We start from the raw sequence: 25,346 nt of genomic DNA on the forward strand, positions 1-25,346 counted from the left end.
CCCAGGGTCAGAGGAAGGGTCTGGATGGGATGGCCCTGGTGGAAAATGGGCCAGGCACAGGCCTTGAGGCCCAATAAAACAGGAATGGTTCCCTGGTGGGGGCGGGGCGCATCCTACTGAGAGGCCCCAGACCCAGGGTGGGGTGCTGCTGCTGCCACGCCCCCTCCCCCCTTCTAAGTGTCATCTCTGCTGGGGGGGGGTGGTAGGGCTGGTGCAGGTTGGTGACAGCCGCCTACAACTACTTCCACGTGACCAACTTCTTCTGGATGTTCGGGGAGGGCTGCTACCTGCACACGGCCATTGTGCTCACCTACTCCACCGACCGGCTGCGCAAGTGGATGTTCATCTGCATCGGCTGGGGTGAGCGCGCTGGCCCCTGCCCCGGCCAGGCTGTCCCCTCCGCACCCACACTCTGGCCAGCTGGCGAGGGGGCCTGCGAGCTCAGGGCCAGGTCCGGGGGTGGGGTGAGCACCACAGCCCTCTGCTCCTACTTGCGGGTGGGGTGCAGCAAGTTGGATGCGAGAGTATGAGCTCTACCTAGGGGATCCCGTGCCCACCTCGAGGCTCTGGGTCGCACGAGGCTCCTCCAGACCTTGCATCCCCCAGACCCCACTGATGAGCCCTGTGACAGCCAGTCTCTCCCCAGGTGTGCCTTTCCCCATCATCGTGGCCTGGGCCATCGGAAAGCTGTACTATGACAATGAGAAGTAAGTCCCCTCCTCCCCTGAGCCCCGAGGTCCAGGCTCCCAGCCCAGCTCCGCCTGACGCTCCCTAAGGACCTTAGGCCAAATCACCTTCCCTGGCGGGCCACGGTTTCTTTATCCATATAGGGGAGGGTGCTGGGGGCTGGACTCGATCTGAGGGTCCCCAGCAGTGCTCTACTCGAGGTGGGGCTGGCTAGACAGGTGGATCCAGGCTCCTTTATCTGTCTTGGGATTTCATGAACAGCATAAGCATTACTGACAGTGTCTGGAGACAGACGGCCCAGGTTCTGAACCATGGACCCATCATTAAGTAGTTCTATGACCTTGGGCTAGTTACTACGGTGTGCCTCAGTTTCCTCATCTGTAAAATGGGCATCCCAGTAAAACTGCCTCCCATAAAGGGTTTTTGTGGGGATGACAGGAGTTCATATAGTAGTAAGCCTTTGAAAGAGTGTCTGGCACATAGTAAAGGCCATATAAATGTTTTCTATGAATATTAAGATTTGTTTTACAAAAGGTTCTATGGATTTAATAGAAATGAATCCTGATGATCTCATAGAGTCCTTCCAGCTCTGAAGTCCTGAAGTGACTTTGGTCTCGGGTATTCCCAATTGCCCCTGAAAATTAGATTTCTACTGTAGTGGTTCTTAGCCTTGGCTCACGTTAGAATCACCCAGGAAGCTTTAGAAAACACCAAAGCCCAAGCTTGACCTTCAAAGAGAGGGACGTAATTGGTCTGGAGTGTGCCCCGGGCACCGTGATTTTTAGCTGCTAAGACTGAGAATCACTGAGAGAAAGGCAGAAAATGTGGATACAGACAGCCGGGGAGGTGCCAAAGCATTTTCAGGAACCCGCTGTCTAAGTGGGGTTCCAAGTGGCCTCCGTCACAATGACAATTCCTCCCCACCCCCATAGAGGGGAGGGGGCCGCCACAACCTCACTGGGCTCGACAAGGAGCCTGGAAAATGATATTCATATTTGCCTGGCTGATCCTTCCTGACTCCGGCCCGGCTGGCTCGCTCTGCATTGGCACAGCCGACGGGGTAGGGGAGGGCGGCCAGCTGCCAGAAACCACTGGGGGCTTGGGAGTCATGCCCGGGACGTTGGGTCCTGGCACAGGAGCATCATAAACCCTGGGCAATGGTGCCTTTCCTGCAGGTGTGCAAGTGAGTACAGGGGAGGACAGGAAGAGCAGGTTTCAAAAAGCTGCCCAGTGTGTCTCGGAGGGTAAAGGGCGCCTATCTTAAGTCTGTCTGAGCGGCTCTGGAGCCCCATCTAGTGGTAAGGTGCTGACACTGCAGCATAAGGGATCCAGGTGTGAGACGCCAGAAAGAACTTGTAGACCCTGGGGTTAAGGACTCGACCTGGGGTCTAGCTCGTATTTGGCCTACATGGTGTTTTTTGAAACCTGCAATCCATTTCAAACCTTTAAAAAGTCAAGAGGTTTCACATAAAAATCTCAGTTTCTAAGCACTGTGGGTCTGCATCCCCTGGGGGCCATTTCTCTGCACAAGGACATGGGACTTTCCATGTGCCCCATCCCAACCCACCCCCAGATCCCCCAAGAGATTACTGGAGGGAAACAAGAAAATGAAAAGCAGTTCTGGCTTTCAAACAGGTGAAACTTGTGGAATCTCGGCCTGGGGGTCATTCGAGCTGCAAATAAGGGATTCAGAGATCGCTGGCTGCCGGGGGCCCACTGCGTGACGGGCACCAGGCACCACGATGGGGCTTGTGCCAGAGCCCCAGTGGGGCCCCAGGGGAGCAGTGGTGTGCTGAGCCCTGGCCTGTTCCACTCAGGGGTTATTTCCACAACCCGCCCTCCCTGCCACATGGCCTGCTTCCAGCTTTACATCTCCTAATACAGGGTGCTGTCTGCCCATTCTGCAGATGAATAACTGAGGCATTGTGGTGGGATCTTGATCTTCTGCCGGGGTTGGAATTGAGACACCCAGCTCCTGGCTTCTGGCCCCAGTCCTGCCCTGGCCAAGCACTGCCCTTCCCCATGCTGCTGAACTGGACCCAGGTGACCTCCCCACTTACTTCCCCTCTGTGGCTTTCTAGGTGCTGGTTTGGCAAAAAGCCTGGGGTATATACTGACTACATCTACCAGGGCCCCATGATCTTGGTCCTGCTGGTAAGAACCTGGGTGGAGGGGGGCGGGCAGCAGAGGGGGACAGTCAGTGTCTCCTGTGGACCGACAGGGTCCCCATGCAGACCGAGGCCCTGCCCTGTCCACCCCGCCTGCCTCCAGCATCTTGTCCACACACACACGCCCACACCATCCCACTGTGTGCTCTAATTACAGATCAATTTTATCTTCCTTTTCAACATCGTCCGCATTCTCATGACCAAACTCCGGGCGTCCACCACATCTGAGACCATTCAGTACAGGTAACCCGGCCCGCCGCCCTCCCCCAACCACGGGGGCTCCAGAGATCCCAACCTCGGACACAGGTCCGACAGCCCCTCCTGAAAACCCCAGCTCCCCATCTCAGACATTCTGGGGACCTGGCACCCCTCCCCCCAGGCCCGGCCCTCTTCCCCCCTCCTGGGGTGGGCCGTGACTCTGGGCCTCCCCACCCCGCCCCACCTCAGGAAGGCTGTGAAGGCCACTCTGGTGCTGCTTCCCCTCCTGGGCATCACGTACATGCTGTTCTTCGTGAACCCTGGGGAGGACGAGGTCTCCCGGGTCATCTTCATCTACTTCAACTCCTTCCTGGAATCCTTCCAGGTACCGCCGCCCACCCCTCACTCTGGCCCTGGCTGTCCCCCATCCCCCCTTGGGTGGGATTCTTCCAGGCAGGGGCCCGGAGGGGCAGGAGGCTGTGGAGAGGAAGGGGGTGGCCCGGAGGCTAGGTAGGGCCACAGCTGCCCCTGTCCCTTGACCCACCTTCTCTGTCCACCCCAGGGCTTCTTCGTGTCTGTATTCTACTGTTTCCTCAACAGTGAGGTAAGGATGCTGGGGCCCCAGAGCCCAGCATGGTGGGGGGCCTCCTGGGACCTGCGATTGTCTGTAGCCTCCTCCTGCCCTCCACACGCCAGTTCTCTCCTCCCTGCCCCCAAGTCTCTAATGGGGATGCTGCTGGGAGCCCCAGGAAGGTCCCTGCCACCCACCCACATGTTCCTATAGTGGCAAGCCCACTCCTTTGCTCTCATGGACAGTTGGCACGGGGGGGGGAGGGGGTCAGAAGCCTGGGCTTCAGTCTCATCAGTGAGTCTATGAAAAGGCTTGTTGAAACCAGGAAGGGCTGAGCCCTTGGGCAGGGCATGCATTTGTGCTGAAGGTAGGAATTCTTCATGGCAAAGGCGGTTGATGCCTTTGCCTTTGTGTGGATGGGGAGAAAGCACCCCTTCTCAGAACACTTGAGAAAATCATCCTAACAAATATGCAAATAAACAACGTTGACGATGTGAATGTCACCGCCTGCTGCTCGGCGCCCTGTGCATCTCACACCTGCGCACTGCTCACCTGCGCACTGCACACCCGTGCATCTCACACCTGCGCACTGCTCACCTGCGCACTGCACACCCGTGCATCTCACACCTGCGCACTGCTCACCTGCGCACTGCACACCCGTGCATCTCACACCTGCTCACTGCTCACCTGCGCACTGCACACCTGCGCACTGCACACCTGTGCATCTCACATCTACACACTGCACACCTGTGCGCTGCACACCTGTGCATCTCACACCTGCGCACTGCTCACCTGTGTGCTGCACACCTGTGCATCTCACACCTGCACACTGCACACCTGTGCATCTCACACCTGCACACTGCACACCTGCACACTGCTCACCTGCACACTGCTCACCTGTGCGCTGCACACCTGTGCATCTCACACCTGTGCACTGCACACCTGTGCACTGCTCACCTGCGCACTGCTCACCTGTGCACTGCACACCTGTGCATCTCACACCTGTGCACTGCACACCTGTGCACTGCTCACCTGCGTGCTGCACACCTGCACATCTCACATCTGCACACTGCACACCTGCGCACTGCATACCTGTGCACTGCACACCCGTGCATCTCACATCTGCACACTGCACACCTGTGCATCTCACACCTGCACGCTGCACACCTGTGCATCTCACACCTGCACGCTGCACACCTGCGCACTGCTCACAAGTACAGATGCTTGCGGTGGCCCCCGGGCTCAGACATCATGCTCTGCTCCGTGCCCGCAGGTCCGCTCGGCCATCCGGAAGAGGTGGCACCGATGGCAGGACAAGCACTCGATCCGTGCCCGCGTGGCCCGCGCCATGTCCATCCCCACCTCCCCAACCCGGGTCAGCTTCCACAGCATCAAGCAGTCCACGGCGGTCTGAGCTGGCGGGCCAGCGACTGGAAGATGGGCTCCAGGCTTGGCCAGCTGCCCTGTCTGTGGAGGGGAGCAGCCCCTTCCCACACTCTGTATCCCCAGAAGCTGCTGGCACTGACAGCCTGGGCACCCACCCCACCCCCGACCCCCGGCTGAGCAGGAGTTCGAGGCCTGTGAGAGCAGCCACGATCTGGGCCACGGGATGAACGGGAAATAATCTCTAGGATTGGTCTGGGTCCAGGGCCTCTGGCTCCCCCCGTGCCCCAGTCTTCCCTGGAGATGGAATGAGAATGGAGTGGAAATGGCCAGCTGGAAATCCAAAGCAGCACATGGGTCCCTCCGAGAAGTGTCTTCTCCCAGAGCACAAGACGGCCAGCCCACCGGAGACCTGGGGCCTGTTCTCAGCCCCCGGGGGGTGCCAATCGCTGTCCTAGGGGCATCATGGGAAACTCTGGTGTCAGCATCACCGTGATGATGCCTCCGGGTGTTGGCAACGCTTTCCAGTACCAATGGGAACCAAGGCCAGGTTGCTAGAAGCCCCAGGCAAGGTCATTAGAAATCAGGTGACATCATCAGATCACAGGACACACCACAAGAAATCCTCCCAAGCCACCATGATTTCATCTGTGGCCCTGCCGTCAGAAACGCCCTGTCTTGCTGCCTTGCACCCTTGGACCTTTACTCCCCTGCAGGCCACTCAGGCTCCCCCTCCTTAACCACCCACAATATCACACCCTGCTTTCTGTCACCTCCTGTCCCTGATGTCTCCCCCTGTGTGGGAAGATGGGGGTGGGAGAGAGACGGAGTGTCCTGTGAGCAAGAACCAGGGTGCGCCCCAGACAAAGCCAGTCTCCCTTTCAGGGGGCAGAGAATACTCAGGGCCCCCCTGCCTGCTGGCTTCAGTGGTCTGGCCTCCGGGGCAGCCTCTCTGCTGGTCGCAGGGAGTTTGTGGTCCCCTGGATGGCCTCTGGGGCAGCATGATTAGCTAATCGAAGGTAGGAGAAGGGGCAGGGCACTTGGCCCCTCTCTGCCTGAGTGTCCTAAAGCAGGACAGCTGGCTCTTGGGGCAACCAGCCAGCACCCCCGGACCCTCCCGTGGCCGGAGGTACTGGGCCAGTGGAGCCGGGCTTTCGGAGATAAGGGTGTCAGCTCTGGGGGGGAGGCTGCTGTAAATAACCAGCATCTGTGAAGGCCTGGACTGTGCGGGGCTGGGTGGGGAGCACACAGAGAAATGGAGGCCACTTTTCAGTCTTAGGGGCCTACGTGTGGCTGGGAAACCTGACACCACCCACACCCATCCAGATGGGGTGCGAGGTGAGCAACTGGGGGCATGGGTCTGTGGACCCAGCTGACAAAGACGGCTCTTAAAGAAGGGGGGAGTCGTGGGGAGAGAAGGGCCACGTGTGAACAGTGCTGGCCAAGGACACTGTGGATGGAGCGGGGGCTATGGGGACAGCTTGAGCCAAGGTGTGGCAATGGGACCGGACAGGAATGTGTCCCAGCCCCAAGGGAGGGGCCGAGCTGGGAGCAGGAGGTAGAGTTAGGGAGGCCTTGACACTGTCTCGGCTTGAGATCCCCAGAAACAGACCCAGAGACAAGGTTTCCAGAACCAATTCAGGGAAAGGGAACACAGGAAGCGGGTGGGGGCACGAGGCCAGGAAAGGGAGGCAGTGGAGTGGAGGATGCCCACCCCACAGCCACTGCGGGAGACAGCCAGAGCATAATCCTACTGCAGAGGCTTGGGGAGTTGGAGTGGGGCACACCCAGCCTTCAGCCCACCCCAGGGGACACAAGGGAGGAAGGCTGCTCCCGGGTGCACTTCCCCCAGCCACACGGGCCACAAGACCAGGAGAGAAGGCCCGGGCGCTGCAGCATGCTGTGGAAGGCAGCCCGCACCAGCTCCCGGGGCAGGAGAGAGGGTGGGACACAGAGACTCCGCCCTGGCACCCAGGGACAGGGCAGCCTGGCTCTCACTCCTGGGTCTCGGACCAGGGACGCAGGGAGGGGACCAGAGGCACCAGGACAGAGATAGGCTGACAGCCTCCGGAACAAGTGGGGGGTGAGGGAGAAGTCCCAGAGAGGGACGTGTCAAACCGGAGGGACCAAAAGTGCCCAGGATCGAGACATCTTTCCCAACTCTGCCTTTCACCCAGCGAAGAAGTGAGAAAGCAAAGCTTCTCCTGCACAAGCTGGGCTGTGGGGGCGGGGGCTCCCCAAGGATGGAAGAGCCTGGGAGGAGCGGGGCACATTGGAAAGAGGTTGCATGGCGAAGAGGTCCCGGGGGCCGAGCTGGGGCACCGCTCCCTTTCCTGCTGGTGCCTCCTGCTGTGCACTCAGCCCTGCCAGGCTCAGCACAAGGGGCAGAGAGGAGCAGCACCCCCAAGACGAGTCCCAGCAGCCAGCTGCGAAGCCACCAGCTCTGGAGGGCCATCAGAGGCCACCTCCAAGGCGAGGCTGACAGTCATCAGAGAAGCTGCTCGGGGGTCCCGGGCAGGCACGAGCTGGTCCCAGTGAGCCTCAGGATGCCTCCCATTCAGAGACTGAAGGGAGGAGGGGCTGCTTCAGGAACATCCAGGTCCCAAAGAACTGTATCTCCTCTGCCACAGGCAGGAGCCCAGAGTTTCACCCTTCCGCAGCCCATGGCTCAGGGACCAGGGTGAAGATGGGCCCCCAGATGCGCTTTCTGAGGGTCACTGTGCCCTGAGGTTCAGTTTATGGACTGGGTGGGAAGAAGTCCTTTGGGAGTGAGTGGGGGTGTGATGATCGGACGGATAAACGCGTCACTACACTGGGGGAGAGGCCCAGCAGCTGCAGGGTGTGTGTGTGGGGGGGTCACTGCAGGACCAGCCCCTCCCTCAAGCCTGGGAGAGCTCTTCTCCACGTCGCACCCAGAGGCTGTGGTCTCTGGAGTATCCCACCCGAGCCCATTTCTCCCTGGGACCCTCCTTCGTGGGCATAGATGGAGGAAAAACCGCCCTGTGAGGTTTTGGTTTTCCAGTTCAGGCCCCTCCATCTCTGAGTGTGACAACATGGCCCCTACCCTGGGGTCCTCAGTTTCCCCTCCAGGCCTCCTCAGTCCTGCTGCCGCTACTGGGTCAGATGCCCTGGGATAGGACTGGGGAGGGAGTCAGATGCGGGAAAAACACATGCTAGGGAGGGAGGGAGGTTTTAGAATCCAGATAATAATACCTTAATTGTGGGCTTTGTAAACTGCTTTGCAATCAGCAAAATCCTTTTTTAGCATTTATTATCTAATCCTTAAGTAACTCATGGAGGCAGGAACCATCCCATTTTATAGCCAAAGAAACTGAGGCCTGGTGATCCCTCTGAGATCAAAGGCTCAGGGCTCTTTCCACCCCCTCAGTGGGCTGCAGGCACTGGGCTTGGGTTTCAGGAGGCCAGGACAGATAGAGCAGCTCTGGGGGGAGGGGGCAGCAGGAAGCCTCAGCCAGGCCTTGTCTGGTTGGGGACAAGTCCCAGGTGAAGATGGGACCAGCCCAAAGATGGCAAGGCCAGGGTCCAGTTGCTGAGCTCAGCTGGGGGAAGCAGTGAGGGTTCTGTACGTCCATCCTGATTCCTAGTACGCACTCCCCTCCTTCCCAACATCCTCCACCCCTCCACTCCTTAAAATGATACTTAACTGCAAACAGGGCAGTCCAGGCCACCAGAAGCTTCTGTGGGTCTCCCTGCACCCACCCAGGCTCTGCTCAGCCCAGGCAGGGGGGTCATCCACCCCCAGCTCAAGGGTCTCTCAGGATCATCTCATAGAGCCCCCTGACTTCAAACTCAACTGCCCACCCTCAGTCCAAAGAGAAACGGGAGCTGGTCTCTGCATTTCAACACCAGCAATACTATCATTGATTGAGTGCTTACTAGGTGCCAGGCACAGCCAAGCCCCTCACTTGCTCTTCATACCACCCTGTGAGGCAGGGGCTGTTATCCCCACTTAACAGATGGGGAAAGGGAGGCACAGAGAGGGTACAAGGCCTGCCCCAGGGCACCCAGCAGTGGCATGGCTGGATGGAGCCCAGGCTGGCCTCACTCAGCCTCTACCGTGTTTAACCCTATGCAGCAGGAGTTCTTCCCCACAGGTCCCTCCAATACCCTCCCTACAGAATTTCCTCGGTTTCCCTAGTTTGTGGACCAACAGCGTGCAGACACAAAGCTGGATGTAGAAGTTGGCCCCTACAAAGCATGGGTGTCAGGAGCCCACTCCTGAGCCCGGCCCAGGCTCCGAGTGCCCCAGCCCTGTGGCTGTCTCATGCCAGAGCACTGCCTGCTCTCCCTACCTTGTGCAGCCCGCCGACCTCCGCAGATCCAGCTGGTCAGGCTCGGGCTCAGGACAGGCCTGCACCACATATATTTTTCAAAGCTCTACGTGTGTTGGAAACGTCAATGAGATCATTGTTTGGAGATAACTCCAGAGACCACCTTCGGCCACCAGACTGCCACCCACTCCCAGTGCCCCTCCGAGGGGTCCTGGACAGATGCCTGCTGCCCAGCCTCATTGCCCACTGGGCCGAGGCAGGTGGGGGCAGAAGCAGGGGTGGGGGCCGTGTGCTCAGTGTACCAAGAGGAGACTGGGAGAGTGGAGCGGGCGCCCAGCTAGGGCAGGGGAAGACGTAGAGGTAGACTCGCCTTCATTGCTGCGGTAGTTGGGGAGGGAGCAGATGGGGATCCAGTCCCTTCTCAGTGTCTGTACCATCTCTAGAACATGCATCTAGGACAGCGCTGGGCCAGGAAGTGAGGGCAGTGAGTGGGCCAGGTAAGCTGGGCGCCTTCCCCACCCTTCCTGAGCAGCCACACTGGGCTAAGGCCTGCTCTGCGAAGTCAGCTGTCCTTGCTGCCCCGAGTGGATAAAGATAAATGCTCCAGGTGTTCCCTAGGTCCCCAAACAAAAGGCAGAGACATCGCCCCTGGCCGGCATCAGCCACTTGAGTGACCGCGCCTTCCAGGGCATTGTGCGGGGCGCCCCCTGCAAACAGCCAGAGAGAGGAGCAGCTCCAGGGCCGTGGGGTGGGGGGGTTGGGAGGATCTGGGGAAACAGCAATTGGATAGACACCCAAAAGCTTTCAGCGAGCCAGGTCCCAGGAAGAGCCTCAGAGGGAGTGAGCCTAAAGAGAATTCTTTGAGCCAGGACACCAGAAACCCAAAGGTAGATCAGGGAGGAAGGGCGGGAGCAGGCTCTTTTGGGGGAGCCTGTGTTTCTGAACCCCAAATAGGGGCATAGAATGGTCTAGTTCCAGAACTTTTTCATCACCCTAATGGAAACCCCATTCCCATTAAGCCATCACTCCCCATCCCACCTTCCTAGCCTCCAGCCACCAGGAACCTGCTTTCTGTCTCTGTAGCTTTCCCTATTCTGGATATTTCATAAAAGTAGAACCATACAATATCTGTCCTTTTGTGTCTGGTTTCTTTCACTTAGCACAACGTTTTCAAGATTCATCCACATCATAGCAAGTGTCAGAACTTCGTTCCTTCTTATGGCTGAATGACATTCTGTCGTATAGAGCCCACACTATCCATTCATCCGCTGAAGGCACTTGGGTTCTTTCCGCCTAGTCCATGTTATTGTGAAAAGTGCTGCTATGAATATTCACATACAAGTTTGTTTTTTTTTTTTTTGAACACCTGTTTTCGATCCTTTTGTTATGTACTCCGGGGATGGAATTGCTGGGTCATACGTTTCACTTACGGAGGACCCACCAAATGGCTTTCTATGGGCGGCCGCACCATTCCACATGCCCACCAGCAACGTAGTAGAGAACATTGGGGTGCAGGCCTGAAGGATGAGAATAAGCGGCGGGCGAGGCCTCCAGGCAGGGGGCAGAGCTGCATGGCCAAGAGGCCTTCTGCAGTCAAAGAGCCGGGCAGCTCCTTGGACAGGTCGAGGCCTAAGGGAGAGGTCAGTGTGGGAGCTGGATCCGAGGCCTATGGGGTGGGCTTTTCTGAGCTCAGGTTTACTCACCCACGAAGTGGGGGTGTTCAGGTAAGGTAAAGCTGCTATAACAAAGAGACCCACAATGAGCTGAGGGCTTAAGGAAGATAATGTGTCCAAGAGTCCGTGGTGAGCATCCCATACCACTGCTCTGTGCAGATATCCAGGGTCCTGTTTCCTTTCCTTTCTCTCTTTCCATCCCTTAGGACTATGTCCTCCTCACCATAGTCAATGGCCTTCCCATGACTGATTTGTGAGAAGGGAAGAGACAAACGAGGAGCCTCATGATCTCTGTCCAGGCTCCTGAGGGGCTCACATCATTTCTGCTCAATTCCATTGGCAAGGACTTGACCATATGGCCTTTCCTAACTCCACGGAAAGCTAGAAATGAAATTCTGGTCACGTGTCACTTGGAGCATGGATTTTGGAGGACGCCATGCAGCCTCAGACCAGCTGGATATAGTAATACCTCCCTGCAAGGACGTGATGAGTACAGATTAAGTATGTGGCACTTAGTAAGTGCTCAATAAAAGTTTGCAAGGTCACTGAGGCCAGGGGTCCCAGGGGCCTCAGAAACCCTCTGGTCTAGGGGTGCCTGGGTGGTTCAGTTGGTTAAGCGATTGCCTTCGGCTCAGGTCATGATCCTGGAGTCCCAGGATAGAGTCCCGCATCAGGCTCCCTGCTCAGCAGGGAGTCTGCTTCTCCCTCTGACCCTCCCCCCCCATGTGCTCTCTCTCTCTCTCTCTTTCTCTCTCTCAAATAAATAAATAAAATCTTTAAAAAAAAAAAAAAAGAAACCCTCTGGTCCAGTGTTCTCATTTCTTGGCGGCTGAAGAAACAGAGGTGCAGAAAGGAGAAGCATCTGCCCAGTTACCCAGTCCGTAAGGGTCAAAGTTGGTCCAGAATTCATATCTGGGATCCTCAACCCCATCCACTCACGTCTTATTTCAAAGTACCTGATCCAGGCCCACCAGGAGCTGAGCAGAGAGGGGGGACCCAAGGGACCTCTCTACCGGAGGCAGGCCTGGGGGACGGGCACCGAGGAAGGACCCTGTGCTCCCAAGCAGTGCCCCTGGGCCCTGGCTGCACCGCTTTGTGACTCGGTAGGTGTGGCTCCAGTTTCCCAGACAGGAGGCCAGGCTGCTCTGTGACAGAGGGGTCACACCCAGCCCCTGGGTGCAGCTACCACTTTGGGACGCAGCGGTAGGCGGCTGAGGAGGATGGCGTTCCTGGGCTGCTTCCTCCTCCTCCTCGCCAGCACCACGGCCCGGGCGGAGTACGGCGTGGTCCACGTGGTGTCAGAGAATTGGAGCAAGGACTATTGCGTCCTGTTCAGCTCCGACTATGTCACCCTCCCGCGGGACCTGCACCACGCCCCACTCCTGCCCCTGCACGATGGCACCATGGCACCCTGGTGCCCAGGCCGGGACTCCTCCCACCAGGCCCAGCCCGGCTCCCCCAGCCAGCGGCCCCTCCGCCACACCACCGCCATGGTTATGAGGGGCAACTGCAGCTCCTATGCTAAGGGCTGGCTGGCTCAGGGCCAAGGCGCCCACGGGCTGCTCATCGTGAGCCGGGTCAGCGGCCAACAGTGTGCAGATACCACCCCGGCATCCCAGGACCCCCACCAGCCCCTGCCGGACCTCACCATCCCCGTGGCCGTGCTCCGCCACACCGACATGCTTGACATGCTCAGCCACACCCACGGCAGCGCCGTGGTCCGCGTGGCCCTGTACGCGCCCCCCGAGCCCCTCCTCGACTACAATGTGGTGGTCATCTTCATCCTGGCTGTGGGCACCGTGGCTGCCGGCGGCTACTGGGTGGGCCTGAGCGAGGCGGACCAGCTGCAGCGGCGCCGGGCCCGAGGAGGAGGGGGGCCCGGCGGGCACGATCAGCAGGGAGCGGCGGCGGCGGCGGCGGCCGCGGGGGGACAGGAGGGAGAAGACGAGGACGTGCCAGTGGACTTCACGCCGGCCATGACGGGGGCCGTGGCCACCATGTCCTGCTCCATCATGCTGTTGCTCTACTTCTTCTACGACCGCTTCGTCTATGTATTGATAGCCATCTTCGGCCTGGGTGCGGGCACCGGCCTCTACACCTGCCTGGCGCCGCTGGTGCGCAACCTGCCCCTGCAGCGATGCCAGCGGCCCGTGGCCAGCCAGCGGGCCCATCTGCAGCTGCCCCTGCTGCTACTGGCCGGCCTGTGCGCCGCGGTGACCGCCCTCTGGGTTGCCCACCGCAATGAGGACCGCTGGGCCTGGCTCCTGCAGGACACGCTCGGTGTGGCCTACTGCCTTTTCGTCCTGCGGCGGGTACGGCTGCCCACGCTCAAGAACTGTGCCTCTTTCCTGCTGGCCCTGCTGGCCTTCGATGTCTTCTTTGTCTTTGTCACGCCGCTCCTCACCAGGACGGGGGAGAGCATCATGGTGGAAGTGGCCTCGGGCCCCACGGATTCCTTGAGCCACGAGAGGCTACCCATGGTGCTCAAAGTGCCTCGGCTGAGCTTCTCGGCCTTGACGTTGTGCCACCAGCCCTTTTCCATCCTGGGCTTCGGCGACATCGTGGTCCCTGGCTTCCTGGTGGCCTACTGTCACCGCTTTGATGTGCAAATCCGCTCACGCCAGGTCTACTTCGTGGCCTGCACCACGGCCTACGCCGTGGGCCTGCTGGTCACCTTTGTCGCCATGGTCCTCATGCAGATGGGCCAGCCCGCCCTGCTGTACCTGGTGTCCAGCACCCTGCTCACCAGCCTGGCCGTGGCCGCCTGCCGCCAAGAGCTCACCCTCTTCTGGACCGGCCAGGGCAGAGCCGAGACACCCGCCCAGCCCGTGGCGGGGCTCCGTGGTGCGCCTTCACTTGGCTCGGAGAAGCGGCAGGAGGATACAACAGACGTCCACCCGGCCAGCAAGTTTGAGGGCGCCACCAGCCACCCAGCAGGGGACGTGGACAGCAACCTGGAGGAGGACATGGCCGAGACTGCCACCGTATCTGAGGATGAAGCCGCTGGTCCGGATGGCCACAGGGACAGCTCCGAGGGCTGGAGCGATGCCAACCTGGACCCTGATGAACTGTCTCCTGCCTCCTCTGGGGCCTCGGAGGAGCCGACGCCACGGATGCCGACCGCCATGCTGAGACCGGTGAGGTCACTGATGCCACCACCCTCGGAGCTGGGCCACGCCCAGGCCCAGCCCCAGGCCCACGGCGCTGGCCTGCCCTGGACGGGGCTCCACAAGAGGAAGGGCTTGAAGGTAAAGAAGAGCATGTCGACCCAGGCTCCCTTATGAACGGGAACCCTGAGACGCGTGCCTCTGGGAGGGCTGGCAGGGTACGTCAGCGCAGCTGCACGTGGTCAGAAAGAAATGGGGGCATTAAAGATATTCCATATCTACCCCGCAGAGCTCCGTTGTCTGTTGTGACTGGAAGAAAGCAGCGACCACAGAATAACTCCATGCGGGGCCCAGAAGGTTCTGAGGCTGGGTGCCAGCCCCCAGTTGTGCAGAGTGGTTAACAGGCCCAGAGAGGGCACGTGACTTGCACGAAGTTACTCAGCAAGGTCAGGAATTGCTCCCAGGGCGTACTGGACAGCCACTTGCCCTCTCCCCACCTGCCCACCCCCCACGCCAGGGCCCCAACTCCTCGGCCTGACTGACAGGCCCCATCCCTGGGGTCCCAGCCCCACCTCATGCTCAGGTCCAGCAGAACCATTACTGTTCCTTGATCACACCACGTCCTCCCCCTGCCCTCTCTCTCTTTGCACATGCTATTCCCTCTGGCTGGGATGTCCTTCTCATCCCACAGAAATACCCTAACCCAGGTTCACTAAAACACTCTTAGACACCCTGACAGTGCCGGCTCACATCCACCCTTTCCCCCCAAACATCCCTGCTCGAGGCTTCCTGGATAGCGCAGCACACACCCAGCGTGTTCCTGTACCCATCCCCCCGTTGCATCCACAGACATTGAGTATGCACCTGCTGTGTGCACCACCCTGTGGGCAGCACAGAAGGAGGTTGCTGTCTAGCTGGGGAAGCATGCGGAGCTGAGAACAGACCAGAAACAACCCGAGAATCATCTCAAAGCAGGGAGGGAGAGATCGGAACCTGAGTGGAAGCATTTAGAAGGTCGGGCTCTAGTCCCCACACTCCCTTCACTGATTCTGGACGTGAACCCTAGTCTCATCTTCAAAATGGGACTTATATTACCATGTCTATTGGAGGCAGGGGCATGGACCAGATGACCTCTTGAGGACCCCATGGTTTTTTAGGTTGGATGGTGTGGTTCTATGTTGCTTAACAAAGGAAATGAACTCTGGGGTCAGGGAAGGCCTCCTGGAGGAAGCTTTGCTGGAGGTGAGAGGCAGTGTGGTACAATGGTTGGGGTCCTTGAGCCAGCTGCCCACCGGAAATTCCAGTTCTCCCGCTGACCTACAGTGTGTCGCTGAGCAAGTGACTTAACCTCTCAGGGCCATGGTTCACTCATCTGTAAAAAGGAATAATAATAAAAATCCCATTTATCATAGGGTTTGGGAGAGGTTGGAATGAGTCGGCTGATTGACGCCATGCTTTATGAATGTTAATTTTGTTTCGATCACTCCCCTAAATCCAACTCCCACCAGGCCTCTGAGTCTTGGCCCCCCACCCCCCACCAACCGCTCCACGCCCAGCATCCCTGCTCCTACCTCTTCTAGTCAGGGAGTGCACACCAGGCCCCCCCACACCCACCCTCCCCCCACAGGATTCCTCTGCCTGGAACTTTCTTCTCCTCCCACCCCCAGCATTGGGCCTGGCTGGCTCCTTCTCCTTCCAGCTCCAGCTCACATGCCTCCTCTTCAGGGAGGCCTTCCTTGATGACCCTTTCTAAAGTAGACCCCAGCCTCGGTCACACTGCCGTACCCCTGCTCGCTGGCTTTCTCACCTCCCCCAGGCCAGTGTCAGCTCCATGAGAGCAGGGGCCGCCCTGTCTTACACATCTGTGTGGTTCCAGAGCCCAGAACAGGGCTGGGGTGCAGTAGGCGCTTGACTTATGTTTTGTTGGAGGAATGAATGAATGAGGAGTTGATCCAGCTTGAACTCTGGAGGAAAAGGAGATGCCATGAAGAAGGCCTCACTGCCCGGGCCACCTTCCCGGGTTCCCACAGGGCCTTGGTCAGTGTAGAGATGGGACCCTGAAGGGCTGGCTGGGCCCTGGGCGTGGGGATTAAGGGGGCCAGTGCAGGGGGGCTGGTAATGCGCATCTCGAAGAAAGCCCCCTCATTGGCCCCTTCCGCAAACCTGAAGGCCTGGACTGGGCAAGGGCAGCGTGTGGAACCTGGGCCAGGACACTGACCGGTGGGGTTGGCAGCCCCTCCCACCGGAGCCAGCAGCCATCTGGCCTGGACAGAGGGGCCTCCGCAGGTCCTGGCTCACCCCCAGCCCGGGCGGCCTCCCCACCGCTGACCTGCGTCACTGGGCCTGCCAGGGGTGGGCTCCGCCCCTCCACCAGGCCTGAGCGGGGAGTATTCTCGGCCCCCTCACCCCGACTGGGGGACAAAGGACAGCCTATCTCCTGGGAATTTGCAGTCAGAGTGGCTCCCTGGGGCAGGAACTATGCCTGCCTCGCAGGAGAGGACTCTCAAGGGGAGAGAAGCCCCTCCCCGCCAACCAGGGAAGGGTGAGTCCGACTCTGTCCTCCCCGCTCCACCCGGCAGAGGCAAACATTCAGAGAGCATGCTATCTGTAAAATGGGGAGAATAATACTCTCTACCTTACCCCTACCAAACGGTAAGGGGCTGAGCCTGGGCTCCAGGACCCTCGCAGGGCTTCTGCTGTTGTTCTCTGGCGGCCCAGGGTCCCCCCCACCACCACTCCTGCCCTGACCCCAGAGCCAGTGTCCCTTTTCATCTGTGGGTTCTACCTCACTTTGCCAGCTCTCTTCCCAGGGACTGGGTTGAACCCAGGTCCTGGACCGAGCTGCCACCTGTCAGACGTGCCCAGAGCCGGCAGCCCTCGCCTGCATGCCAGAGGGACACAGGATACTGCACGTGTGCGTACATGTATGAACATGCGTGTGGGCGTGTGCACACATCCAGACAGGGCCCTCGGGTACATGTTCATACACACGAGCGTGTACCTCCATGCCCTGCACACACGTGTGTGCACACTCATGCCCGAGCACATGTCCCTGTACTGGCCACCGGCACATCCCTGTGCACACCTTCCATGCGTGCACACATGCACACACATGTACACCTGGGCTCTGACTTGTTGCTGCTCTTCCCTTCAGACTCAGCTCTGCCCCACCAGGCCTGCCCTGGGCCCGAGGGCGTGGGGGTGCTGATGCCTGGACCTCCCACCGCACAGGACAGGGAGGCCTTTCCAATGGGGCAGACACTGAGATGCAATGCTCAGACCTCCTTTGGAGGAGGGCATTTGGTCCACAGCCCTCTCTGGGGTCCCCTCAGCTAACCAGCCCAGGTCGCTTTTCAGGAAGGTGGGGGACATGGAGGGCCAGCTAATGACGGAGCAAGATGACGGAGCCAGGGCCCGAGCATCTCCACCCAACACGGGGATCCTCAAATCCCAGCAGTCTTTGCCCCTGAGCCCCGCTGCACTAGCCCAGAAGGTGGCAGGGCTGCATCCCGGCCTGAGGGCCCCCCCCCCCCGCCCCCACCTGCTTCCTCCACTGCCTTTGCATTCCTGACTCCATCTTAGCATCTGCTTCCTGGGGAGCTTGACCAGTGACAGGTGAAGCCTAAGACGGGGCCAGGGCAGAAACAAGCTTCCTGAGGCCACATGCAGGGCTCCAGGTGGCTGAGCCCTGGCTCTGGGGCTGTGCTTTACTCGGGCTACCCAGCATTTCTCTGTGTAGCCTCATTTAATCCCAGCAAGAACCCCTTAAGGTGAATAGTCGCAGCTGTGGGTTTTTTTGAGTTAATAAAGAGTTCGATGCTGGAGCTTCTGGATTCCCTGGAGAGTGAGAACCAGCAAGGACCCATGAGATGCTGTAATACACAGCTGAGGAAAGGAAAGCCCAAAGAGGATCAGGACCTACAGAAGGTCACACAGCAATGGGATAGCAGAAATAGAACACAACTCTGGTCTTCCGCCTCCCAGCGCAACAGTTGGGACGAGCTCCATGCCTCAACCCCCTCCCCCTCCACACATCCTGGTCTGCAAAGCAGGCCTCTTCCAGGAAAGCTCTGGGTCTACTCAGTCCTTTACCCTGTACCCCCCCAGTAGGTACAGCCCTCCATTCTCACTGAGGAGTAGTTGTGTGTGTTGCTTGATAAGGAAGGTTCGTGATTCAGTGTTAAGCATCTCTTCAGCTAGTGCAGGGGGACGCAGCTGGACCCTGAGACCTCAGAGCTCAGCATTGCTATTCACTTGCCCTGTGACACCAAGCAACCAAGACCACCCCTCTGTGCCTCCATATCCTCGTCTGTAAAATGATCTGCTAAGACTTACCTTGTAGGTTTGTGGTCAGGATTAAATGAGGTGAGGTATGTGTATCCACAGCTAACATTGGGCAAGCACAAGCAACAGGCTAGATATATACGTTATCTCATCACATGACACCCAGGGTTTAGAGCGGGAGCTTCCTGGACAGCACTTGGCATACGCTCAAATGCCATCTGTCCCAAATCAGCTTACAGTTCCTCAGGATTGAGCTCCCAGAGGTGGGCTCATCCTCTTCCTGTGGTCCCCCCCATCCATGCCCAGTGGGATGTGGTGGATGAGTGGGCGAACAGGGACATCACCAGCGAGCCAGGAAGAGGGGTCCCTCTGCAGTTGGATGGACACAGGAAAGGTCCTGTGCCTTTTTCCCTGCAACCCTGAATTTTGAGCGCTTTTGTGCTGCCACCTGCTGGTCAGTAAGAGAAGAGCAGGTGGGCTCACACCTTAAGGGCCAGGGAGGGGGCATTCCATTAGGGAACGTTGGAATCATCAAAATTAGGGATAATATTCAAAAAATATATAATAACCTACTCATCAGCAGAGTTCTGAAGCCCCAGCTGGCTCAGGGTTAACCCTTTAGAAGTTTGTGGTGAGAAGGTGGAGGTTCTGAGAGTATTTTGATATTTTATGAAATGAAATAGTCCTGACACAGCGTCACTGAATGTCCTTAATGTTTAAAGATGGTTCTTGCTCTGACGCTTATCCCATTTCATAGAATCAGGCCACCATGAAGAAGTGTTTGTGGCCACCAGCACTTGGACCATTGCTGGGAGGTCTCCCACCCTAGTCCTTGTTCTTGGAGGCCCACAGACACCCCTCCCACAGACACCTCAGTGATTATTCATTATGTTTGGGAACAAATTCCTGCCCACCACTGGTTCACTTTCCAAATGCTTGGTTTTACCTTTAGGAGTCACATTCCCCAGGACTTACCCTTTGGCCTCTAGGACTCTCCTCTAGAGCGCTCCACAAGGCATGTAAGTCTGAGTCCAGGTCTCAAACCTCCCTCCTGAGCCCCCCTGGGATCGTGGGACACGGTCTCAGAGAGACCCCAGGAAGCGAGGCTGGAAAGGGAAACTAAGGTTGCTGCTGGGAGACCCTTGTGCTGCTAGAACACTGAGGCATTGTTCTGAGAAATGCATTTCTTAGCTTCTCCCAGCCTCTTAAGGACTTGAATGCTAGAGAAGACAGGTGGAGAGAGCGGATTGTGGGGTCTGAGTGAGAGTGTTGCCTCCAGACACCTTCCAGAACTCTCCAGAACTGAAGACTAAGAGGGAAAGCAGCCTGCCCGAGGTCACACAGCAAGCCAGTTACAAAGCCAAGACAACTAGGAATCTGGAAACTAACCCAAGAATCCTTCATAAACAGGAGACCCTTTCTGGAATGCTTGCCTTCTAGAGATTGCTTCCTGAGGTCCACTTCCCCCACATACTTGGTCTTCTTAAAGCAGGAGGCGCCTGGGTCCAGAGAGAAAAGAACTCCTCTAGGCAAAATCCCAGAGGGATTTATTTGCCCCCACCCCCACCCCCACCCCGTAACCCAGCCAGGGCAAAGCCTCACTGGTGCCTGCAGTTCTGACCCAGGCAGGGAAGTGAACTGGGGCAAGAGGGGCAGCCCTCCTGAGAATCCTTGCCCAGCTCAGGGTGTCCTCCAGGCCATCCATCCATTTACATGAGAGTCTAAGCCAAGGGCGGGGCTGATCTCCACCCGCTTTGCTTAATCCTTAAAACTGACTGTGGTCAATTAGATACCCATATTCTAATCCCTGGAACCTATGAATGTTCTTCTATACGAAGGGGAAAGAAAGGACTCGGCAAATGTGATTAAGCTACAGATCTGAAGATGGGAAGATTATCCTGTATTATATGAGCAGGCCCTAAATGTAATCACAGGAGTCCTTATAAGAGGGAAGCAGAGAAGCGTTACGCAAGCAGAAGTGGATCAGGCAGTGGGATGGTAGAGGCAGAGGACGCAACGATGTAGCCACAAGCCGAGGAACACCAACAGCCACCAGCAGCTGGAAAGAAGCACAGAACGAATTCCCCTCTGGAGCCTCCAGAAGGAGCACTGGCCTGCTGACCCCTTGACTTCCGCTGGGTGATGACTGGCTTCAGAACTGTGATAGAATAAATATCTGGTGTTTAAGCCACCAACTTTGTAGTTAATTTGTTATAGCAGGCATGGGGAATTCAATTCCAGGTCAACAAACACCCATATCACAGCTCTTATGCTCCCAGCACTGGGCTTGAGAATGACACATTTTGCAGAACAGATGAGACAAAGGAAGAGCAAAACAGCAAAACCCTAGTCTGTGTATTTTCTTTCCAAAAGGGACAGCCAGGCACAGGGGAGTCAGGGAAGGAGAGGCAGGAATCGGGGTGTCGGCTACAATGGCAGTGAGTGTATTCTCACTTCAGGCTCCAGGGACTTGTTTTTACCGTTATATTATTTTACTTTGGAGAAAAAAGTAGGAAGGACAAAAAAGTAGGGGGAAACATACAATTTGGTATATTTCCGTCCAGTCATTTTCTTTTCCTTTCATAGGTTTGTGTGTGTTTCATTTACATATTGGTATTTTGCTATAAATGTTCTATATAACCTTTGAACCTATTCTTGGAGTGGGCTATGTAATATTCTAGAGCAGATAAAACTATATAGATTTTACATTCTTTTACAGATGTTTGGTCTGTTTCTTACAGCACATGAAGAATGTATTTGGCTGTAAATTACTTTATCTATTTTGGAAGATGTCTATAAGGCAGATCTAGTCATTTTACTCCTGGGAAACAAGGGATACGAAAATCTTTGAAGATTGTAATTCATTTTCCTGAATTACTTTCCAAATCATGTTTGTGACAATTCATCTTCTGTGCATGCCGCAAAATATGGAAGTGACCATTTTACCACATCTTTGCTAATTTGACATCATGATAAACAACATTTCTTTAAATTTGCCTATCTCTGATTAATTGTGAGGTTAGATCTTTATTTCCCTATTCCAGTTTATTGATGGAATACTCTCCATTCCAGGGCTTAGCACAAAGTCCACCAGTTACCACTTCCAATTGATTCTGCACTGGGAAAATCTCTGGGATCCATTTTTCTCATTCCTACTTTTACAGACTTAATTTGAAGATGTTGTGTCTCACGTGGACCATTAGGATCTTTGTTACAGAAAAGAGCACAATTGTTCTTGGTCATGTCCCTCCAGCTGAAAGACCTCAGATGCCTCCCTACTGCCTGTCAAACCGGCCCCAACTCTTCAGCTGGGTGTTGAAAACCATCCACAGCCAGCTTTCTCTGCCAGCCAACTTGGCCGCCTACCAGCCCCCAGCCACTCTGTGTGTGTGGTTCCCTGTGCATGCTTATCCTCACTCCATGCCTCTGCTCCACAGCTCCACTCACTTGGAATATGCTCCCTCCACCTTCTCCTGATTCTTCTGTACATGGCATCCACTGAGATCCAGTCCACCTCCTGGGCATCCCTGTGCAGGGCCCTGTCCAAGGTCCTGGAGATGAGCAGTCACAGGATGTAGTTCCTGACTCAGAGAGTTTTCACTGTCAAAAGCAGGTGGAAGAGGGTACAGATAACATTCTGATTAATTAGAAGCCTTTTGGCTTCAAGGAATAAGAACCCACTCAAAGTATCTCAAGCAAAAAGAAGAGCTTATTGGAAGGATATGAGATTTCTCAGAACACAAGGGCCAAGAGCCCCATTGGGGCTCCCGGGAATTATAAGTTAGAAAGCTGTCAGAAAGCAAAGCTGCCCTCTCTGCCTCTCGGGGCTGCATGGTCTCTGGGCATTCACTTCCTCCTCCCCTCCCTGAGCCAACTGCCTCTGCACATTCCTTTTGCTCTTGGCCCATCTTGGCACTGACCCCAACTCCGTATCATGGTCTCTTGGCCCAGGGATCACCACCAATGGGCAACAGTCTCTATTCAGACACCATTCAGAGTCTCAAGGGAGAGAGAATTACTCTATTAGATTTACTCTATTTGGTCAGGGTCCTACCCTTGGCTCTCGGTGAGCCCATGGGCCCTTGACTCGGGTGTTTACCCTTGGTTTAATCAGCTGTGGCTAGAGATGAAGGGCAGGGAGCGCAGGGTCAAATAGTACAAAGGGTTGTCAGAATCTGAATTTTAACAAGCCCCCTAGGTTGTTCGTGTGTTCATGAAAGTTTCAGGAGCCCTGCCATGGAGGAGCAGTTCTCTGAATGACTCTGATCCATCACCAGGGAGCCCGTCAGAAAAGCAAACTCTGAGTTCTTTCCCCAGGGCCTGGAGGGGGTCTGGGAAGGAGTTGGGTGCTTTACCCAGGTGCTCTAAGCAAGTTCCACCCCCTGCCCTCCATTTTCCACAGAGAAAATGCCCATCTTCTTTCCATGATGAAGAGCCCGTGTCTTGCTCTCTACCTGTCACCTGTGGAAATGGCCACACTGCTGCTCTATAAAATGTAACATGTTGGCTCTGTTTATGCTGGCCAGAGGCATGTCACCTCTCTCTGCAGCCCTCATTTTCTTATTCAGGCAGCAACAGGGCCAACGATTTCTGTTGTCCTGTCAAGGATCACAGGTTTTAGTACCCTGCTCGGTACCCACCTGTGTTAATGTCCTGTGGTTGCTGTAACAAACAGCACAAACTGGGCAGCTTAAAACAATGGAAGTTTATTATCTCACAGTCTGGAGGCCAGAGGTCTGGAATTCAGGTATCAGTATGGCCTTATTAGAAGCTTAGACACTTAGAAGCTGGACAAAGGCTCCCTCTGAAGGCTCTAGGGAGAATCCTTCCTTCCCTCTTCCAGCTTCTGGTGACTCCAGGCATTCCTTGGGCTTGTGGTCACCTAATTCCAGTCTCTGCCTCCATCCTCATGTGGCTTTCTCCTCTTCTCTCCGTGCCTCATAGCTCACTCTGCCTTCCTCTTACAAGTACACTGGTCATTAGATTTAGGGACCACCTGGATCGCCCAGGATGATTTTAACTTGAGGTTCTTAACTAATTACCTCCACAAAGATCCCTTTTCCAAACAAGGTCACATTCACAGGTTCCAGGTAGACATATATTTTGGGGGGCCACCATTCAAAACACTACACCACCCGCCCTGCCAAATGTTTGGGACCAGACCAGGGACAAATGGTGTCCTGTCCCATCTCCATCTTTATCTAGAGTAACTACAAATGACAAGATTTCTGGTTAACCCCATATTCAAGCCAGAAGGAAAAGAATATTTAAAAAAACAAGGCATAGCCTCTCTTCTCAAGGCACCAATGGTTGGGTGGGACCAGAATAGTCAAGAGGGAGGCTGCCTTTGCACCTGCCTCTGGCAGTGCCCACCCCAGGCGCCATCTTCTGCCAATTTCTGGAGCTCCCACTGGAGGATGAGAGAGTACCCTGAGAGGAAGATGGAACATCCGGGGTGGCGTTCTGGAAATTGCGGGGCCCCCAGCACTCTCTCCCGCAGCTTCCGTTCTGTCAGTACAGGACATTTTATGGTTGCCAGGGTGGCAATTAAGGGGGGGACAATTGGCCAAATGGTGCATTCATAGGCCTCGGCAGCCAGCGTTCTGTGTAGTCTGTCTCAGGGCCAAGGAAAAAAAGACTTTCCAGAAAGTGAGCTGGCATCCAGAAAAGGCCCATCCCAGATGGCTGCTAATGTCATTAGCCCAATAATGATGAGTGGAATGAATGAGCTAGCCTGGCCCCACTGTGCTTCTCTGAGGAATGCTGATAAGAACATGATCTCCCAGCTGGGGACCACTAAGCCTGGACCAAGGAAGTAAAGAAGGGAGAATCGGGAGAACTGAGGACAGAGCATTCATTGTGGAAATAGGGAATCAGGTCAGACTTGGGTTCTCTTCCCAGCTTGGCCACTAATTAGCTACGTGAGCTTGGAAGAATACAGAACCTCGACACATCATTAGAAAAAGACAAACAATCCAAGAGGGTAAAAATGGGCAAAGAATTTGAACAGGCATTTTTGGGGCACCTGTGTGGCTCAGTCATTAAGCGTCTGCCTTCAGCTCAGGTCATGATCCCGGGGTCCTGGGATTCAGCCCTGCATCAGGCTCCCTGCTCAGCAGGGAGCCTGCTTCTCCTTCTCCCACTCCCTCCGCTTGTGTTCCCTCTCTCACTGTCTCTCTCTCTGTCAAATAAATAAATAAAATCTTTAAAAAAAAAAAAGGAAAAAAAAAGAATTTGAACAGGCATTTTTACAGAACAAACACAGATGGCCAAAATACATATGAGAAGATGTTCAATCTCTCTAGTAATTAGGGCAGCAAAACTGAAAATGACCAGAACACGAGTGGGAAAATCAGTGACATCTGAGTAAAGTCTGAAGTTTCGTTAATAGAACTCTACCAATGTTAATGTCTTCGTTTTGATCACTGTATTATGGTTATGTAGGATGCTAACGTTAGAAGCTGGACAAAGGCTCTCTGAGAACCCCATATTGTCACAACTCTTCTGTAAGCCTAAACTTTTTGCAATATAGAAAGGTAAACAAGAACTACTAGAATAACCATGACAGAAAACAATAAAGATGTCACTGTCGACCCAACAGAGTGACAAGAATGACAAAGATTAGACAGATCCATCGCCAGAGGGTAGTGCTGAGAAGCAGGCTGGGTCATGCACCTTTGGTGGGGGTGTGATTTGGTGCCACCTTTTTGGAGAGTGCTCTGGCAGTATGGATTACAATGTCATTGTGCATGCCCCTGGGCCCCGGAAAATCCACAGCTGGCATTTACCCTACCCAAATCTTCCTACTTGGATTCAAAGAGGCATGTCCAAGGGTGTTTGCCATAGTCCTATTTGTATTAACCAGGAGCCACCTAAATGCCCAAATGGAAGAAAGTCACCCATACAGGGAAGGTTAAATGATACAGTGCACCTAGCTGTGAAATACTATACAGTGGGTAAAAAGGGTGTCATACATCCAATGA

The 25,346-nt window shown here is 55.8% G+C and overlaps 2 protein-coding genes across 4 annotated transcripts in view; both read left to right on the forward strand.

Annotated features, from left to right (window-relative positions):
- CRHR1 (corticotropin releasing hormone receptor 1) overlaps positions 1–10,426 on the forward strand; it is a 52,059-nt gene extending 41,633 nt beyond the window's left edge. For 2 of the 3 annotated variants that reach the window (XM_036103120.2, XM_036103122.2), the window contains 6 exons: positions 207–360; positions 647–707; positions 2,769–2,841; positions 3,013–3,098; positions 3,616–3,657; positions 4,898–10,426. In XM_036103120.2, coding sequence (XP_035959013.2) covers positions 207–360; positions 647–707; positions 2,769–2,841; positions 3,013–3,098; positions 3,616–3,657; positions 4,898–5,237 — 756 coding nt within the window. In that variant the 3' untranslated portion in view covers positions 5,238–10,426. Of the gene's footprint in view, positions 1–206; positions 361–646; positions 708–2,768; positions 2,842–3,012; positions 3,099–3,302; positions 3,439–3,615; positions 3,658–4,897 lie in introns of all 3 variants that reach the window. The other variant, XM_036103121.2, reaches the window with a different exon arrangement.
- Positions 10,427–12,192: 1,766 nt separating this feature from the next.
- SPPL2C (signal peptide peptidase like 2C) lies at positions 12,193–14,256 on the forward strand. The gene has a single exon (XM_036103175.2). The coding sequence runs from the start codon at positions 12,193–12,195 to the stop codon at positions 14,254–14,256; it is 2,064 nt and encodes a 687-aa protein (XP_035959068.2).
- The last annotated feature ends 11,090 nt before the right edge of the window (positions 14,257–25,346 follow it).

The sequence above is a fragment of the Halichoerus grypus genome, chromosome 2, assembly GCF_964656455.1.
Source record: "Halichoerus grypus chromosome 2, mHalGry1.hap1.1, whole genome shotgun sequence".
Classification (NCBI taxonomy): Eukaryota; Metazoa; Chordata; class Mammalia; order Carnivora; family Phocidae; genus Halichoerus; species Halichoerus grypus.

What these genes read in the sequence shown, in the direction of transcription:
- SPPL2C (XM_036103175.2), top strand. Translation starts at nt 12,193, where the DNA reads ATGGCGTTCCTGGGCTGCTTCCTCCTCCTCCTCGCCAGCACCACGGCC.